The sequence below is a fragment of the Marmota marmota genome, unplaced genomic scaffold (genome assembly GCF_001458135.2).
Source record: "Marmota marmota marmota unplaced genomic scaffold, marMar, whole genome shotgun sequence".
Classification (NCBI taxonomy): Eukaryota; Metazoa; Chordata; class Mammalia; order Rodentia; family Sciuridae; genus Marmota; species Marmota marmota.
In genome coordinates this window covers 1,315,975-1,335,984 of record NW_026000173.1, presented here as the reverse complement: position 1 = coordinate 1,335,984, position 20,010 = coordinate 1,315,975, and the positions used below count along the sequence as shown (strand labels likewise).

The 20,010-nt window shown below is 34.2% G+C and overlaps 1 protein-coding gene across 5 annotated transcripts in view; it reads right to left on the bottom strand.

Moving 5' to 3' along the window:
- Positions 1-1,518: 1,518 nt before the first annotated feature.
- Rimklb (ribosomal modification protein rimK like family member B) overlaps positions 1,519-20,010 on the bottom strand; it is an 83,336-nt gene continuing 64,844 nt past the window's right edge. For 2 of the 5 annotated variants that reach the window (XM_048787844.1, XM_048787846.1), the window contains exons 4-10: positions 18,538-18,624; positions 17,134-17,337; positions 8,867-13,439; positions 6,542-6,619; positions 5,920-6,083; positions 4,807-4,899; positions 1,519-2,357 (exon numbers count right to left, since the gene is read on the bottom strand). In XM_048787844.1, the coding sequence (XP_048643801.1) occupies positions 12,976-13,439; positions 17,134-17,337; positions 18,538-18,624 (755 nt within the window). In that variant the 3' untranslated portion in view covers positions 1,519-2,357; positions 4,807-4,899; positions 5,920-6,083; positions 6,542-6,619; positions 8,867-12,975. The remainder of the gene's footprint in view (positions 2,358-4,806; positions 4,900-5,919; positions 6,084-6,541; positions 6,620-8,866; positions 13,440-17,133; positions 17,338-18,537; positions 18,625-20,010) is intronic. The other 3 variants (XM_048787847.1, XM_048787845.1, XM_015506569.2) reach the window with 3 other exon arrangements.

The window sequence follows — 20,010 nt, the reverse complement described above, 5'->3', positions numbered from 1 at the left end:
GGACCATCGTCAATTCACATTCAATCCACCCATTCTTCCAGAGTAAGTGTTAGTCTGGGGTACACATGTAGGCTCAGTGAGGCTCCGGGCAGTGGAGATGGCCCACCCAGTCCAGGTGAGCTATCCTTGGTGGTGATCTGTGGGACATGAAGCCCTGCTTTCAACCTAGCACCTCCTGGTGCCTGAAGCACAGGGCTTACAATTTGCGGTGAGGTCATGTTGATACGACATATGAAGTCACCTTTGACAATTTCACCTGGAGAGACCAGCCTATTTTATATAACTTAGGAGCTAAGTATTTTATTTTTTTACATTTTAAAAGTGTTTAAAACTCCACAGACCATATATAGGAAGCAATGGCTACAATATTACTACTTGTCCTTTTAGAGGTAAATTGGCCAACCCCTATTTCAGTTTTGTTGTTTTGGTTTTTGCAGTGCTGGGGATCAAACCCAGAGCTTTGCACATGCTAGGCAAGTTCACCAGTTTCTTAAAAGCACTAGTGATGAGATTTACAGCAGTAGTGATCAAGCATTAGTATGAATGTCACCTGCACCGTGCCAAAATGCAAATTTTGCCAGGTGTGATGGTACATTCCTTTAATCCCACCAACTCAGGCAGCTGAGTCAGGATCACAAGTTGGAGGCCAGTCTTAGCAACTTAACCAGACCCTCAGCAATTTAATAAGACTATCTCAAAAAGGGCTGGGGATATAGCTCAGTGGTAAAGCACTCCTGCAAAAAAGCATATTTTTGGCATCCAAAGATTCATGTGAGGGCCCTAGAATCTCCATTCAATAACCCAAGTGATTATAAGATGGGTCAAGTATATTTTGAGAAAAACTCCTCTGGACATTCTAAAATTTATTTTGCTGGATCATCTTAAGACCATCAAAAGGGACTTCTTATTGAACTGCCTTTATTGGTCTGTTAATTTAGAGTTATGATATTGATCTGCTGTTTGAGAAATATTGCTTTTCCCAAACAACAAATTTGCTTCTAAAGAATATCATGAATCTTCTCATTATCTTATTCTACTGTAACCAATTTTGTTCCACTATCATTTACTTAAGAAATGTACACAATCTGATGGTTTGCATTTTTCAAGGTTTAACTCACCTTTATTTTCTATTTTGTCTTCACCTAAATTTCCCCCATTTGTTAATATTATGCATCATATGCATATTCCTTAATCCAATAGGATTTAGTTTTCCCAACTAAGAGCAAGAAATATACATATGTTTATATATAAATATATATAATGTTTCTTTTTTCCTTACATAAAATTCCTAATCCAATGAAATGTGGAAATAAGAATTTGTCAGCCTAGATTAGGAAAAATGCCATGGCAACAACTCTCCCCACCCTCATGTTCCAGCCACTACAAGATCAGGCGAAAGGAGTTTAAGTAGAAAAACTAAAAAGTAAACCAAGAAAGAAAATCCAACTTTTAGTATTAAAAATAAAACAAAACAAAAATGATTCAATAGCTTTGAATAAAGTGTATCAATAATCAAAATTTATAAAATGGACAGTATTTATTAAAGATTCAAGTACCTGCTAAGCACCATACATGTATTAGTTAATCCTTACACATTAAGCTAATAACAATTATTTCCTTCTTTTGTTGTTGTTGTTGTTATGCTGGAGATTGAATCTAGGGCCTTATGCACATACCATGGAAGAACACCACCACTGAGCTACATCCCCAGTCCACCAATTATTTTCATTTTTAACAAATATATATCTAAGGTTTGAAGAGAGTAACTCGTCCAAAGGTCATTATAATCATTAAGTGATGAAACTGGAATCTGTACTAATATCTGATTACAAAGTCCACTCTTGAAAAGTACTCTCCAGAGATTTAAAAATAAAACAATACAATAACAATTATTCTGCATGGACAGATAAAGTGATGAAAGGCACAGGGAGAAATCCATAATACATATTTTAGGGTTCGCCTATGTGCAAAAGTAGTAATTATTCAGAATTACTAAAGTTCCGTCAAAGACTAAGAACCAAAAAACTCAAGAGTTTCATTTTGCATAAGATGAGAAATAAAAAAAATTTTTTTTAAATGACATACATGGAGCTAGATATCAAGTTTAGATATCCAGACAAAAGTGAACAGGATAAAATGGATAGAAACAGCTGTCAAAAGAACAAGTCACACTTTCTGTTATTCAATTTTCAGTTCATGATGCTTTTATTTTAGAAAACACACTGAATCAAACAAGTTAGAGCTACTGCTTTCTTGTTCTGTGTATTTCTACTTTTCTCTTGAAAAAGGGGTGAAATCTATCTTCATCCATTCTGCTAATGAGATAATCAAAGGATCACCGGTTACTTCAAGAGAACCTAGGGGGAAAAACAAATATAACTCAAATTACAGATTTAAATAAATTTTATGATCAGTTGAGAGGGGGGAAAGACACAATATCAACTAACATAACAATAAATTACTACAAATTGGCTAGATAACAAAGACTACAATCTTTACATTGCCATTCTGTGTCCTGGTTTTCCCAGTAAGCAAAAGTATATTCTAATTCCAATTTGGAAGATACTTAATGTTCTTATCATTAAAAATTAAAAGCTATACCTATTATTATTTTGTATGAGCAAATTTGAGTTTTCTCCAGGAGAAACTATTCTAAATCTCTAGAATTTGTTCTCTCTAGTAGGTGAAGACTTACTAGTTAGTTCAATTTACAGGTCCATAATGTCTACTTCATTTAAGATGCTGTCAAGATAACAGCTCACCTTTTTTCCCTTTCCTTTTCTTTATCCCAAGTATTTAGATTTATTTTAGAAAGTTACTTATTTAAGAATACTTTCCCAGGGATTAAACTACCCCAGAGAAATAGCTTACTTACATTTTATAAAAATTAATCCAATGGAAGACAGACAATATTCATAATAATTTAAATACAGTCACAAAGATGCTATAATAGTATTATTCCTTAACAATACTACAATAGCATTGTGTTCCACTTTAGTCAGAAAAACTGTACCAAGAGGACAAAATTGAGAAAGATTAAAAATTCCTTATATCAAAAAAAACTTAAAAAAATATATAGTACTAAAAGGCCCAAACAAAATTCTAGGCTAAGTCTTCAATAAATCATAGACTGGAATAATTTAATTTTAGATTCAATTCATGTTGGTCATCTTTTTTCAGCTCTAAAAAAGCATAACTTTATTATTATTTTTTTTTTTTAAGGAGGCTGAGGTAAGAGGATCCCAAGTTCAAGGTCACCTTAGCAACTTAGAGACACTGTCTGAAAATTTTTAAAGGTGAAAAGGGATGGTGATGTAGCTCAGTAGTAGAATACCACTGCCAATGGATTCAATCCCTAGTACCACACAAATCAATGATTTCATAAACTAATCAAAATTCTTGATTAACACAAAGCTGTTTAAGACAGTGTATTCATATTTTATGCTAATATGCATGTTTTTTAGCACTAAATATAATTTTCAAAATACAAGGTAGTTTCTTTGTACACCGTAATGAAAATTAAAATTTACTGCATAGACAATATTATCAGTTATTCCAGTATCATGTTACATGTTACTTCCTATCTTTCTAAGTAAATACTCATTTATTCACTTGCCCCCCTGCTGGCCTAAAAAATATGCAAGGAAAAAAAAAGGTATTTCAGAATAAAAAAAGATTGTTGTTTATTATAAACTGACTTCTTTTCCAGAATAGGAATGGATGGTAGGCAAGGTGAGAATTAATTAATGGTATATTAGATGTAAAAAAATCCATTCTTCTTCTTCTTTGAACACAAAGTATCTTAATTTATTAATTTGCAATGCTGGAGATTGAATCCAGGGCCTTGCATATACTAGGCAGCCACTCTACTACTGAGCTATATCCTTAGCCCTTTTTGTAACTTCTTTTAACAATGAATAACTTTTCAATGTTAAACCCTGGAAATGATGTACTCATAATACCATTTAATGTACACAACACAAATAAGTGTATGAGCAAGCAATTCTGTATGACATTATGTAAAATGGCAACCTACTGCTTTAACAGACTCCCCATACTGTATTAGATATCGATAAGCATAGAAAGTGACAACTTTTTTGGTGGCATCACACCATGTTCAGTAATTAGATTTTGAAGAAGATATGGTATATAGTGCAAAGAGTACTACACATTGATAATCAGGTAACTTGGATTTTAGTTCTGGTTCTCTAATCTTGGGCAAATCACTAACTTCTCTAAACTTTAATTTCCTTTTCTACAAATTCAAATAAAAAGGTTTACATTTTAAACTTCCTAAATTTCTATGGCAGACCTTTGTAGGTCAGCATCTCAATTATAGATATCAATAGAACTCCCCCTTTCTCCTCCCTCCCTCCCCTGAGTACTGGGGGTTGAACCCAGGCCTCACTTCACCTACTGAGCTTCATCCCCAGTAACCCCCTCCCAAACATACATACACTTTTCTGAGACAAGGTCTTGCCATGTTGCACAGATTAGCAACAAATTACCTATTCACTGGGATTACAGGCATGTGCCACCAAACCCAGCGAGAACTCACTTTTTAAAAAATAATCACTTGTCTGGATAATATATTTCTATCATCTATAAATCCTGAAAACAATTATTTGTGTGTTAGTTTAAGAGAATAGAAAAGCTTCTGAAATGCTCATGTATATAAGATTTAGATGGCTTCGTTTTAACTTTTATTTGAAAGACTAAAAATTCATCTTCTCTAATACATGTATCTATAAAACAATGACCGCTTTTCTCATGTTTTGAATATAATAGACTTTAAAAATCAGTCACCTAGAAGTTAAAAGCCTAAATAAGGCTGGAGAGTAGCTTAAGTGGTAGAACACTTGCTTAGCATGTATGAAGCCCTGGATTCACAGCCCAGCACTGCAAAACAAAACAAAACAAAACAAACAAATCTAAATAAGATTAAGAATTATATTGCCTCTCATTTCTGTTCAAATAAACAAACAGGTTGGTTGGTGGAAACAATAAAGAAACTATAATTAAAATGAACATATAATTGAATAGCCAGGCCTATAGCTTATTATAAATTTAATGTAAATATAAACTTCAAATATGATTTGCTGGGCTGGGGTTGTGGCTCAGTGGTAGAGCACTTGCATGGCACATGTGAGGCATTGGAATAGATCCTCATCGACACATAAAATAAATAAATTAGTAAAACAAAGGTATTGTGTCCATGTTCAACTAAAAATTAAAATGATTTGTTGTCTTCTATTTAGCCCAGACAAATTCTAATATGTAAGTAATCACAATGGTGCCACATGGATTCACTTACCTAAATGCAGGTACAGACGCCTAGGCAGTTACAGACAAAAAATGCCAATGGAAAGGAGGAAGAAGACACACACACACACACACACACACACACACACACACACACTTACTCACTAACTATTAAGAAAAAAAGAGGCAGGCAGAGATGCAAAATAACAACATTGGATAAGTAAAATCCAAAGGGCTCTGAAAGAGAGAAGACCATCCAGACAAACTAAGGTAAGAGAAGTTAAAAAGGGATAGAAAGAGGCAGAGGAGAAAACTAAGAGTCAGATAAGCAAGAAAGAAATATAAATACACAGAGTGGACTGATGTGCATGCAGGGTGACAAGGAAATGGGACTAGTTCAAAAAGAAACAGCCAGTAGACCATATCTTATTATCCCCATGATTTTTTTTTTCCAAAATACATTCTCTAATTATCCCTTCAGCAGTCCTACTAAAAATGAGGCAGTCTTAATTTTATAAAATGGTTAACAATGTATACTCTTCTTGGAAGATTTTTAAAACATTAGATGTACTTGCAGCTTAACTTTTTTCCATTTTAATTATGTAACACAGCACTGGTATCAGATTAAAAAAATACCGTTGATTACAAATTACTTACCATTTAGAGTCAAAATCCAGTAATCTGTTTGTTTCCATTTTTGCCCCCCTTGCTTCACTTGGTATGTCATACTCTATATCTCCTCTCCTATGCAGATTTTATGTCAGTAGCCATCAATCTGAAGAACTCCTTCCTCTGCTGCCACCTACCAGTTTATTTCTCTGCTGCAGCAGAAGGGTATATAGAAAAAGTTCTTGCTTACTATTCAAGACTAAAGAGAAAAACCTTTAACATGTCACATTTTCACATGTGTAAACTTTTGCATGTCTCACCCAGATATTCCCCCCAAAAAATCATAAACAAAAATCCCAATCACAAAAATCAAATAATGTATGATCAATGTTCATGCTAGTGGGGAAAATTAAAAAAAGAAAGTGGAAAGATTCAGACACCCAACAACTGCCATCTCATTTTCTGTTCTGTCATAGTTTCCTTCTTTACCTTCTTTACAATTTACAGGGTAAATTAACATTTACCCTATAAATGTTAATTATGTAAATGTATAATTCATAAATTTAACTAGGCAGTCTATAACTCCTACAAATTTAAAGTTCTGAGACCACTCAAAGAATTATGGAAGATACATGTTATTCTAGAAACTAAGGGTGTTTAGGTGCTTTACCTGCTTGAGCTTTCAATGTTCTGGACTGCTTATTGCCCAATGGCTCTGAATACATTAAAACACGAACATATACTCCACCTACATTTAAAATAGGGTAGCATTTGTATGCCCATATAAGCACTGAGGTACATATATAGATCTTTTCTTTTAAAAGAGTAATAAATTTAAGTCTTTTAAAAATATTGACCATGAATGCATATTTCCTCAAATTGTATATACATAACATAGAAAATTAGGGGGAAAAGGCAGACAGAATGACAAATGTAATAGCAGTCATAGGAGAATTGGGAATTAACACAGCATAAATGTTTTCTGCTTGTTAAAACCTAAGATTCATTTCTATTCTTGTTCTGTTTGTCACTGGGGGTCTACATTTCAAATATATTCTATATCAATTATTAAGGAATGATATCTAATAATGAACGGATGGTAACAGTAATGGCTTGTTTTTGTTCCACCCTCCCACTACCTTCACCATAAAATAAATATGCACAACTTTGCCAACTTAAAAAAAAAAAAGTCAAAATAAAACGAACACTGACATAAGCACCAAAAGCTAGTCAACAGTGGCACTGCAATGACATTGTATCTGCTTTCTCATTCCTTCCCCCATCTCAATCCCCACCCTTTTGACCTCTGTATATGGGATGAGCCTGAGCAGGAGAAGTTGGTGATGTCAGGACTGCGCCGTTCCCACGGATGCTCCTAGAGGCCTGCTGTGCTTCTGGGAACTGGGGCACAGGGATGTCTGTCTGACTGAAACCTAAAACAACAACAGTTCACCCCACCCCTCATGTTCCCAAACCCCACAATTGCAGCCAGGTATATATGCTATATAAGGTCCACCTAATAAGTTTGAATATGGTAAAATCTAAAAGCAAGATCATCCTTTACAAGTCAGTGGTTTGCAGTGGGGGCAGCAGAATGGAGGTTGTTAAACTCTCCATACCCTATGTAATCACATACTACATACATCTTAATGGTGGCCATTCTTAGCAGCAAGAGAACAAGGGTCTCCTGAATGAACCTTTTTATTAGTACACATCATAAATTCCTGCAAGACTGAAGTTGGGACTCCTTTATTAATAAATTTCACCTCAACAAATTATTTTTGTCTTAAAATGCTTATGGGAGTGACTTCTGCTATCTTTTTATATGAGGTAAATGAACATGTGACTTATTACATGCCCTCCCTTTAGCTTTAGAAAGAGAACTAGAGTCAGGATTTCTTTTTAACTAACTAGTAGTTTTTTAAAACTTATAGCCTTTTTGGATAAGAAATTTAAAGCTACAGTATAAAATTATGCAGAAGCATATACAGAAAAGGTACTGCCTACTTTTGCTGCCATTCTAACATATTGGAAATGAGGATTATTTACCAAAATGCAAAAATATGGTAGTTTAAGCTCTCATATTAAAACTAAAACTTGCAGAAGGACAGAAGAAAGGAGGAAAAGGTGGGTGGATGGGGACAGAGAGAGAAGGGGATAGTCTACTAATAGGAAGGCTACTGAAATGGACAAGCTGCACTCCTACTCCTGCTACTGGCTTTATGATCATCATGAATCTGCTTAACTATGCTGTGCTTCAGTAATGCTTTTCTTAACTGTTCAAACTATTCTAACTGTAATTTTTGATTGCTTAAAACCTTGACTTTGTGATAATCTTAAACTGTTCACATTTATTTCTCTAAGAGCTAGCTTCTCAGAAATGCTAATTACTTCTGATATGACAGTGCTTCCATAACTAAAATGCTTTTTTATTATCTATATTTCATCATTTCTTTCCCTTTTATAATTATGTTATTGAAAGAGAAGCACTAAGGTAATTGAATGCTATGGTGAGTTTTTACCATATATATAACCTACAACCTAATTTTACCTTTTCAAAACTCTAGTTTTCCATACCTGTCAACTCCTAATTGATGTCTTTATACTGTGAGCTCACTGTGTATTCGGAACACCAACCCCTGAAAAAGCTTAAGCCAGAGTAGCACAATGGAAGAAACAAACAAACCCAAAACAAAAACAAAGCCAAAAGTCACACTCTGAAATACTTAATTATAGACATATATGCAAGGAATGGAATTATCTAAATGGCTAAACAAAATTCCCAAAGAAAAGTTCTGAGTTCATCTCAAATCAATTCAAATGTTACCCACAAAACATCTCCTTTAATCAAATTTGCTAGATATATTTATGCATTATTTTTTTAAATGACAGTTATGACAAACCCACATTGCCTTTAAAGTGCATAAATAAAGGAAACTTTTAAAAAGAAAAGTAAAGTTAGCCTTGTGATGGAAAGAAAGGAGAGTCAAATTACCTGCAAGCAGGCTGGGGCTGTGCCTGAATCCAAACCGCTGCATTTAGCATTCATTATACAGCTGCATTATTGGGGGAAGGGGAGTTTAGAAGGGCACTGACCCCGAAAGTTCTCAATACTTCTCACTCATCATCAGGAAGGGGGAAGAAGGAAAGTTTTTTCTCTGGGTATTTTTTTGTTTGTTTGTATTTGTTTTTTTGGCTCCTGAAAAGGCTGGCAAAGAACAGTAACAGTGCAAGCAATTAGAATATTTCTTTAAAAACAATTTTAAAAATCCAAAACATTAAGGAATTTTAAAAGCCAAACTTTCGTTAATATAGAAAAATTTTCACTAGAGTTAGACAGCCACCAAAACAGCATGGCAAAAGGGCACTGGTATAAAGGAAATAAAATACCACACAAAAATCAAAAACAAAACTAAAAACATTTCAAATTAAACCTGGAAGACTAGAGATTCCAACAGCAGATTTCTGTCCACTACCGAAATATTCCAATATCCAAGCTTCAAATGCACCTACACTGTATTTTAAATGAAATTTTGTTTTGTTTTGTTTAAGAAGAAAAATAAAAGAAAGAGCAGTGAACCTGGTTATAAATCCTGCAATATATTACATATTTTTAAAATCCTAGTACAACAAAAACAAATTTTAAATAAAATTAAACAAACAAACAAATAAAAACAGTAGCAGCAGAGGTTACCTGTCTGAGCACCTACATTTTCTTAGGAGGGGATCGTGTCTCACCAGCCAAATAGCCCATAAACCTTCTCAAAAAAAGCGAGCCAGGAGAAAAATATAACACAAGGGTTGATTTCACAATGTCTCTAAGCCCCCCAAGCCCCAAAGTGGGGGCTCACTGAACGAAGAGAATTTGTTTTCCCATTGCTTTCTTCTTGAGAAAAAAGGAGATGATTTTGAAAGTCAGTGACTTTTTTCAATGCCTTCGGTACCTTTTCTCAAAGTCTGACAAAGTGCTCCATGAAAGCAAGTCTCTTGTTGGATTTTTCTAATGTTCCAGGGTAGTTTTCTTATTGATAGCATATACAGAAAGATTTTTTCAAAGTTCATTGGAGAAAAGCCAGCAGAAATGACCAATTATAGGCACCAAAAAAGAAAAAAGACTATTAAAAATTTTTAAATGGAAATAGTTCATATGTATAGATAATATAGTAAAAGTCCAGTTTTCATCATGGGTGACATAAAAACAATATCAGAAAGAATTATTTTAAAAATACAATTTAGAATTACAATTTTAACAATATACAAAAATTTAACAATAATTCAGAATTTGGCATGATAATGATTACATATATTTGATAAATACATTTTATCTCTCATAATAGTGAAGATCATACAAAAGTTATTGAACAATTATGAAAATAAATTCAACTACCACTTAAATATCTAATGCTGATATTCACTTTGAGTTCTTCCAGCATTTTTTTTCTTGTTCTTTACCTTAATTTTTGAGGAAATTCAAGATACCCATGTTTTTGAAATCTAATATGATTATTCCTAACCTTCTCATTCTAATGTGTGAGTGTGAACTCCAGAAATAGATTGGTCATGTTTTAATATAGTATGAATGCACAGAAAATGGACAAACAGGGAGTAAAAGTATAGGTGAAGATTTCAGATATTTCTTGAAAATGGTTGCTTAATTTGGTTGTTAAAAAATGGCTAACTACATTTTTCCTCATCCCTTACCCACAACACAAAATTAGTTTTTCATCAAATAAGGAGATTGTTCATTTTGTGTTTTTAAATACATATTAACCTATATACATATGATATATAACTGTTCAAAGTATATGTATCATAATATGTATGGCAACCAGATGGTCTCTACATGAACATATGAATGATAGTTTGATTAAGCAGTTCTTCATTTATTTCTCTATACCAAATAGTACGCACCTTTCAAAATATGGTCATTCGGCAGAAGTACCAAGTATTTCTTTTTGTTAATGAGGCAGAGGTACTTATGTGAGTCTGAGTCCCCCAATAACCCTGTGCAAGTCAAATTCTTTTAGATGCAATTAGAATATACTAAAGATAAATTAGAAACTTCTCTTCAGTTATATTTTTTCTCAGGTGAAATGAGACAGTGCACAGATTAGAGGTACTATTCTATTTGTCAACAATCAACCTTTCACTCAATTTTAATAGTATTTAATTCTATGGAAAAAAACAAGTTTTATTACATTCCTTTTTAAAACGGGGAAAAACTGTACAAGTAAGCATGATCAAACCTCTGTTAGAGCTGGTTAATACTGATCTTTTATTATTGCCTCGAAGTCTCTCTAGTAGTGTCCAAGAAATTATGTTAAGGTCCATCTGAAGGAAAAATAGCACTGGAGAGGCAAAGAAGGGCTTGGGTAAAAGCTTCAGAGGATTTGTAGGGAGATGGAACTTGCTGTTTAAAAAATTATGTTGAGCTCTGTAGCACCTCCATTTCTTAACATACCTTCCAAACCCATCATTAAGATAATTTAACCAATGTTATAAAGGCTCATATTATATGCAGTTCTGGGGCTTTTGTGATTCAGAAAATAAAGGAATTAAAAGAGTGGTCAGTACTGAAGGCTTAGGAGTAGGGCTATATGAGACTCAATACTGCTAATTTAATCCCCAAATAAAAACATCCAGTCTACCCAACCCCAAATCCTATGTGTAAAAAGAGAAAATGCATAGCCATGAGCATTGACAAAAAGCATGTAGCTTTGAATAAATCATACACCGAACAGTCTAGAAACAAAGGAAAAAACCAAACAACATACATATAATACACATGAAGGCCTAAGAAGCACCTATTCTTATGTCTTTAGGTGACTACCTCTACCCCAGTGGAGTCTAAGTCATGAAAACAATGCATCTGTTTTTTAAAGTAAAAAACTGTGTTTCCCATCATGCTCCATTCTCTACAATCTATCCTTTTTGTTTGGTTGGTATAAATAAAAAGCAAAACACAAACACATGCATGCGTGCACACACATACATATATACTCCCTTGTAAAATGTGAAAAATGCAAATATGTAACGCTGGCGTTAGAAAGCACTTTAGCTTCATACTTAAGAAATTATAGGTCCCTGATGTGCCCCCCCAAAATATTTTTCCTTGTCCTTATTCTTTAAATGTCCAACCACAAAGAGAAAAACAGAAAAAAAAAATAAAAGGTTTTAAATGTACATGTTTCAAGTCAATGTCTTGTTAACAAAAAGGTAGCATTTTTTTTTTTCCACTTTGGCCATTATTAAAAGATGCAGGCATAGAGCAGGGAATGTTAGACTAGCATGTACTAAAAAAAAAAAAAAGTAACATTAACAGAGCATATATCTTTCAAAAAAGACTAAAACACTAACAAATACAAGTCAATGCACATATTTTAAACTAGTGTAACTTTATCTACATTGAGTAAATGTTATTTTGTATACCAGACATTGCAATACTGTTCATTTCTCTGTCATCATGCAAACATGCCAATTTTGTCATTAAAAAAATGTCTTTATTGGGTTATATTTACTTTGCCCTCCCACCCAAATTAAGGGGAAAAAACAAAACATAAAAATGAAAAATACCAATAAAAGAGCCCCTTAAGATTTCATAAACAACTATAAATTAAAGCTGCTATTTAACAGCAAAATGGTAGAATTTTCAGATTTACAGATAAAAAATTCCTGTAATTTAGGCAGATGTTTTCCTCACTCTTTACAAATTTTCAAACACAATGTAAGGTTATGCTATCGGATATTTGAACCAAATCAATGTTTTGTATAAAAACAAAAGGAACCATGAACAAAATTTTCATGTGCCTCATGGCCTGAAAGCATACAGTTTTTGGTAATTTAAAAAGTAACTAAGAGAGCCTCCTGACATCGTTCTATCCCACCTCTTCTGCCTCTTTGTAGAATCTGTAAATTAGTCAGTAATATCTTACTAGCAAAGGTCTCATCTATTTCCCTCTTCTCTCAACTAATCCTACTAATTTTCCTCTCATCCTCCTGAGCATCCTCCATGAACAGCATTGCAAGTTGGCTTAAAAAAGAAAAGGGAAAAAAGAAAAAGAAGGTTTTACAAGGGTTTTGTTGGTTAATTATTTACCAGTGGAGTCACTCCACTAGGAGTTTGATTTCATTGGCTAGCAGCTGGTTCATGTTGAATAGGCCCCCTGGGAGCTTGGTGAGTAGCTCTCGCTCCGTGCTTTCAGGGTCACTGTCGACAGAGCTGGAACTTGCGCTCATGTTGTCGACAGCAGTGCTGGCAGGGGGACCCAGCTCCGGCTCACTAGTCTCACTGGCCGTGGACACCACGGAGAGCAGGGACATACGCCGGGTGAGCCGGCCAGAGGGCAGAAGGGAGGCGGCATAGTCTGCTATGATACCAGCTACATCTAGATTACAAGCCTTATCAAAGGCGATGAAACCTACATTTGCATTGGCCTCGCAGACACAGAAGGAGCCGTCATCTTTCATCAACAGGTCAATGCCACACACATCCATCCCCAGGATATTAGACACCTGGATAGCTAGCTGCTTTCCTTGTTCACTCAATGAACACATCATTCCCACACCACCTGGCAAAGGAGAAACAAGAAAAAAGTTACCAAAATAACAAAGTTTTGAAGTAAAACTGATGTTAGTCTCATTAGGCTAATCCTCTCTTCTAAATCTGTAATGAAAACAAAGGTGCTATTCTAGTATATAACTGGAATTTTGGACTCTAGATTTACTGCATTAGAGATTCTGTCCTTATCTAGTCTCTTAAAGAATTGACTTTAGCACTTTTTCAATGTTACTTTTTCTGAGAAAGTCATTAAACTTTCTCTAAAGCACATCTTACTTGCAATAATATGAACCTAATACACATACTCATTGATAACCAACAGGAAATGGTTCCACAACCATTCAAATACAAAATCTACACATGCTGAAGTCTCACACAAAATGATGTAGTACAAAATTTAAAATAAGCTCTAGATTATTTACAATACTGAATACAATGTAAACACTGTATACAAAGTTCTTATACTGTACTATTTAGGAGTAATGACCCCAAAATACCTCCAACACGTTCAATACAACATCATCACTGCAGGCCTAACTGCACATTACAAAAAGAAGACTCAAGATGAACAATGCTCAAACAACAAGTGTGAGGAGAGACCAAGGATCTGTCATATGGCAGGAGACTACAGCAGGGTATGCCCATACATCACTTGATTTGCAGATTAGCACATGGCAAATTCAAGGTTTGTTTTTGGAATTTGATGGAATAAAAATATATATTTTCAATCTGTAGTTTGTTAAATCTTTGGAAGCAGAACCTGTAGATATAGAGTGCTAATTATATAATGAACTTTTGCACAAAAACAATTAGGCCACTTTATGTTACATAAGAAAAAACTTTTACAAATTTTTAATTTGAAAAGACAGCTGAGATGAAAAATAAAGACCTAGGAAAGAATGGCTGAACATGGCTCTGTTCCTCTATACAACCTACACTCTAATTTATCTTGCCATTCCTAAAATAAAAAAGCTTCTGGGTTGTTAACTAGTTGAACACGGTGATATATGGGCTTTGCTGTTATTTGAGAGAAATGAAGCAGAACTAGGTTCTCTCTTGGAGACTAGCTTCAGGATTCTGAAGAGAGAAAGAAGGAAAAGACCTTTGAGAAAAGTTTGAGTGAAACAGCTCTGTGCATTCACAGAAGTACCTCTAACAATATTACATGAGCATGCTTTTCTCCTTGAATTCAAAGAGGCCAAAGAGTAGCTAGACTGGTGTGCTGAGTCCTCCCTACCACCAAAGCTGGTAGGGGAGGTTCAAGAAACAAGGCTTCCCAGTGTCTGCAGAGGACATACATAAAATGATGCAAATAACCAGAGCTGAGTGAGCACTGATGCAACAACAAGATAAAAATCAATCTACCACTTGAATGAAAGAAATAAGAAGTTAATGAGATTCAAGTTCAATTTAAAAAGACTTTCTAAAGCAAAAACAAAACATGATTTCCCAATTTAAAAAATTCAGTAGAGAACATCCAAGAACAACGGTGCACACCTGTAATCCCAACTACTCAGGAGACTGAAATAGGAGGATCTCAAGTTTGAGGTCAGCTTGGGCAACTTAATGAGACTGTCCCAAAATTTAAAAAAAAGGCTGGGGATATAGCTCAGTGGTACAGCACCAAGTACAGAACGAAAACATTCAGTAGAGGAACTTAAGGAAAGTCAGTATGTTTGCACACAGCTGTTAATTCCAGCAACTCAGGAGGCTGAGGTAGAAGGATTGCAAATTCAAGGCCAGCTTCAACAATTTAATGAGGACCTCAGCCATTTAGCAAGTTCATGTTTCAAAATTTAAAAAGGGCTTGGGATGTAGCTCAGAGTAAAGCACCCTTGGTTCAATCCCCAGTATCACTGGTGGTAGTGGTGATAATGATGACCATGATAATAAATGGGAACTGAAGGAGAGTACAGTCATTTTTGAGAAATCACTTAGAAAATCAAGGGTAAGAGAGAGAAGATTTAATAAGATTAAAGATGAAAAAGAAGATATCACCATAGAATCTTCTAAAATCCAAAGGATTATCAGAACCTATTTTGAAAGTTTCTACTCCAATATACTAGAAAATCTAGAAGATACTGACAAATTTCTATACACACATAACCTGCCTGAATTGAATCAGGAAGAAGATATACATTATAATCAAGTGAATGAAACTGAAACAGCAATTAAAAGCCTTAGAAAAAAAAGAAAAGCCCAGAACCAGATGGAATCTCAGCTGAGCTCTACCAGACTGTACAGAAAGATTAATACCAATCTTTCTCAAACTATTCCATGAAATTAAAGGGAGAGAACACTCCCAAATACATTCTATAAAGCTAGTATAACTCTGATACCAAAACTAGACAAAGACACATCAAGGAAAGAAAACTACGGATCAATACTCCTGACGAATATAGATGCAAAAATCCTTAACAAAATATTAGCTAACCACATTAAAAAAAAGACAGAAAAAAGATAGTTTTCATGTAAGTTTCATTCCAGAGATACAAGGTTGGTTCAACATACACTAATCAATAAATGTAATTCACCACTTAAAAAAAAGTAAGGGCAAGAATCACATAATCATCTTAAAAGATGCAGAAAAGGCCTTTGATAAAATTCAGTATTCATTCACATGAAAAATGCTGGAGAAGCTAGGGATTGAAGGAACTTAGCTCAACCTCATAAACGCCATAGATTTGTGACAAACCCAAAGCCAACATCATACTGAATGGAGAAAAACTAAAAGTATTTCCTCTAAAATCAGGAAGAAGGTTGTCCACTCTCACCACTCAATATACTCCTTCTAACACTAGCCAGGGATCAGGTAAGAAAAGGAAATCAAAGGGATACAAATAAGAAAAGAAGTCAAACTATCTGTTTGCAATGACACGATCCTATATCTAGAAGACCCAAAAAAAACTTCACCAAAAGATTTCTAGTGCTTATAAATGAGTTCATCAAAGTAGCAGGATACAAGATCAACACCCATAAACCCACAACTTTCCTGTACTCCAACAGTGATTCAGTCAAAGAAGAAATCAGGAAAATCATTCCATTCACAACAACCTCAACAAACAAACAAACAAACAAATTCTGGAATTAATATAACTAAGGAGCTAATTTTACAATGAAAATTATATAACTAATTCCTTTCAAATTCTCTGTGTGCTCCTACTCTATATCCTATATTTTCAGAAATAAGTCTTTATGTTGAATTTCAAGCTTATCAACACACTGCTTTTTCTTTATAGTTTTATAATGTTTGCATTCTTAACTATGCACTGTTAAGTTTTGCTGTATATTTAAATTTTACATAATAAGGAATCAGACTACATATATTCTCCTCTGACTTGCATTTTTATTCAACATGATGTTTTTGAGATTCATCCATGTGGTTGTAGATCTCAGAAAAGTAACTAGTAATAAAATTATGTAGGGTCTAGTAGCCACTACATAAACTTGTTTTTCTCTAAATTAAATGGGGAGTTCCTAAAGGACTATGAGCAAGATATGATTTGTCTTGCAATATACAGTAATCCTCCCTCATCTGTGGGAAATATGTTGTAAGACACCCCTCTCCTTACCATAGATGCCGGTAATTGTGCATACCAAACCATTTACTTATTAAGTAAAAAGGCCTATAGCTGTATACAAATACTGGACAAAAGCTATAACATTTACTTTATATATCAGAAAGACACCTGCATTACTTTTACCTAGTGAGCAGTTGCTTTGCATTCTCCCATCTGTTGAACAACGTAACATGGTACCAACAACACGGCCTCCGACAACAATGACTCGCACATCCCGTCCATGAGACTCTTTAACATACTTCTGGAACAGGTATGGAGCTTCATGACGAATAAGATGGCTTAGATCAGCCAAATGATGTTTATCTCGAGCCAAGAAAACAGCTTTACCTGTGATTTAAAAAGAATAATATATACACATAAGTCAAACTGTGGGCAGTTAATATCTACTACCTGCACATTCTTGAGTACCAATCTATTCTTTCAAAACTAATTACAGCTGGGCATGATGGTGCTTATCTATAATCTCAGGGTCTCGGGAGGCTAAGGCAGGAGGATACAAGTCTGAGGCCAGCATCAGCAACTTAGTGAGATCCTGTCACAAAATAAAATAAAGAGCTGGGGATATAGCTCAGTGGCAAAGTGTCCCTGGGTTCAATTCTTGGTATAAAGAAAAAGAAAAGGAAATAAAAAATTACACTTTTTAAAGTTTTCCTTGTTAGAATGTAGTTTAATTATAATTAATCAGATAATACAAGAATGTTTAAAGACAAAGCTAATAATCTTCTTCTACCATTCCCTCAACCTCCATACTCTATGGTAAACTAGAACTCATTTTGGCAAATGCTGAAAGGTAAAAATCCAGAGATTAGCCAATAATGCTAGCGTCATTTATTAACAAAACTTTTCCCTCTGAGTTAAAAGTATAAGTGTCATATACTATTGTATAATATTAATACTGTATTAGTATGGAGTAACATAGCATGTTATTATACATGTCAACTTATTTCTAAATTCATTAGTCTGTTCTATTCCTATTTTTGTGCCAATCAAAGTAGCTCTTTTTAAATGTAATTATAAATTCCTTTCTTGGGGGACAAAACCCATGTCTCTTCTGATTCAGTCAACAGTTCCAGCTAAACTGATCCAGCCATCCCAGTCAAAGCACTAAATTTGTAGTCCTCATGTTTATAAATCATTTAATGCCTTGAACATTTTTCCCTTAACTTGAAGTCATTATATATTTTCACAGACAGACTTATAGTTTGCCTTAAGTATCCAAGAATTTAAATTTATAAATTGGGAGAGAGATGATTTAAGTTAGAGATCTAAGGTGTTCAAATTTTTAAGAAGGAAGATAAAAGTAATTAATTTGAGGCTTACTATGAATGTGCATGTAAAGCATCTAGAACAACTCTAAACAGAAACAGCTTCTAGTTAAACTTATCTTGCAATAATCACCTAGAAGTGTGACATGTCATGTACCTATCAATTTCTCTTTATTCTTCAGCATTCTGTTACAAAATCACCCTTATTAATTTTCAAAAATAATTTAAAAATTCTGTATCATGTCAAGAACTTATACAATACCTCTATGACCCCGTGTATTCTTCACTACCATTGGGAACTCCAGTACTTCTGCTTCATCAATCATTTTAGCAAAATTTTCATGGCCACCTGGTTTAGGCAAAAAAAAAAAAGAAAAGAAAGAAATCTAAGAACAACAGAAGTATTTTGTGAACAATTTTATGGAGGCCAAAAATAAATAGTACAGGAAGGTAAAAAGTAAGAGTCTGTATGTAGCTAATGTTTTCTTGGAGAACACAAGTAAGTTGAAAGTATTACTCAGTTATCAGTTTTTAAAAACTACTCCTTGTAAAACAGGTAATAGCTTTCTTAAACTGTACATATTCTGATATCCAACCTAAAGAAAGTGTCTTTCAGTTAAAAATAATATCATTTTTCATATTTTTAATACTGTAACCCTCCACCACACAAATAACCAAAGCCACAAGATTTAATATATACATTCCTTCCTCAGATTAAGAAACTAAACAACGAAGGCTGGATAAGGTGTAGCTCAGTGGTAGAATACTAACTAGGCCCTGTACTCAATCACCAATACTGGGGTGGGGGGTGGGGGAGTGGTGGTGGGGGCACTGAACACTGAGTTGGTTAACAAAAGATTTATTCAGGGTTGAGGAGATACTGCATGCATGTATACACCTACAGATGCAGGCATACATACCTCTCTTAATTATCAAACACACAGCTTATTTATTGTTATGCTGTGATTAATAAGAGTTCATTCTATACTGAAGCACTCAGAATCCATGGGTTGTCTTGTTTCTTACTTGTCTTTATTGCCCAGGAACAAATGATACAACAGCAAGATTAGAATAAATAGAATGTAGCTAGTAAAAACTCAGCATGATTATAGAGGGAAATCAAGCCATGAAAAAGTTAATTTGCAGTTTAGAGAAATTAAAATAATTCAGCCAACAAATTTTAATCCATCAATATTAGAGTTGATGGACTTGATTAACCTTTTTCTTCTTTCTATTCTCATAAAAACCAGAATTCCAGAACCCATAATATAAGCTAATATCCCAAAAGTATCAGGAAGACAGAATTCTCATTGATCCACTTTTTTTTTTTTTTTTTTTTTAAATAAAGGCTGGAAGTATAGATTACAGGTAGAGAACTTGCCTAGCATCCATCAGGCTCTGGGTTTGATTCCTAAACCTGAATTAAAGAAAGTGGCGGGAGGGTGGGGCGAGAACCTCCAAGTATTCAACTGGAGATTTATTTAGAGAAATGTCTGTGGAAAATACTGTACTGATCTTTTCCAAACTAGAAAAACTGAAAGGGCAAGAAATACTTTAACATAATATTGTTCATAGCACTGCTACTCAAAGTATGGTCTTGTAACCTGTGCATGTTTATGACTTGTTATTGACATATGATAAACACAAACAGAGTAAACACTAACTAGAAGCTTTAAAGCAACTGTGGTGATATTTTTATTGTATTTTACAGGAGTATTAATCCTTAGCAGATGGA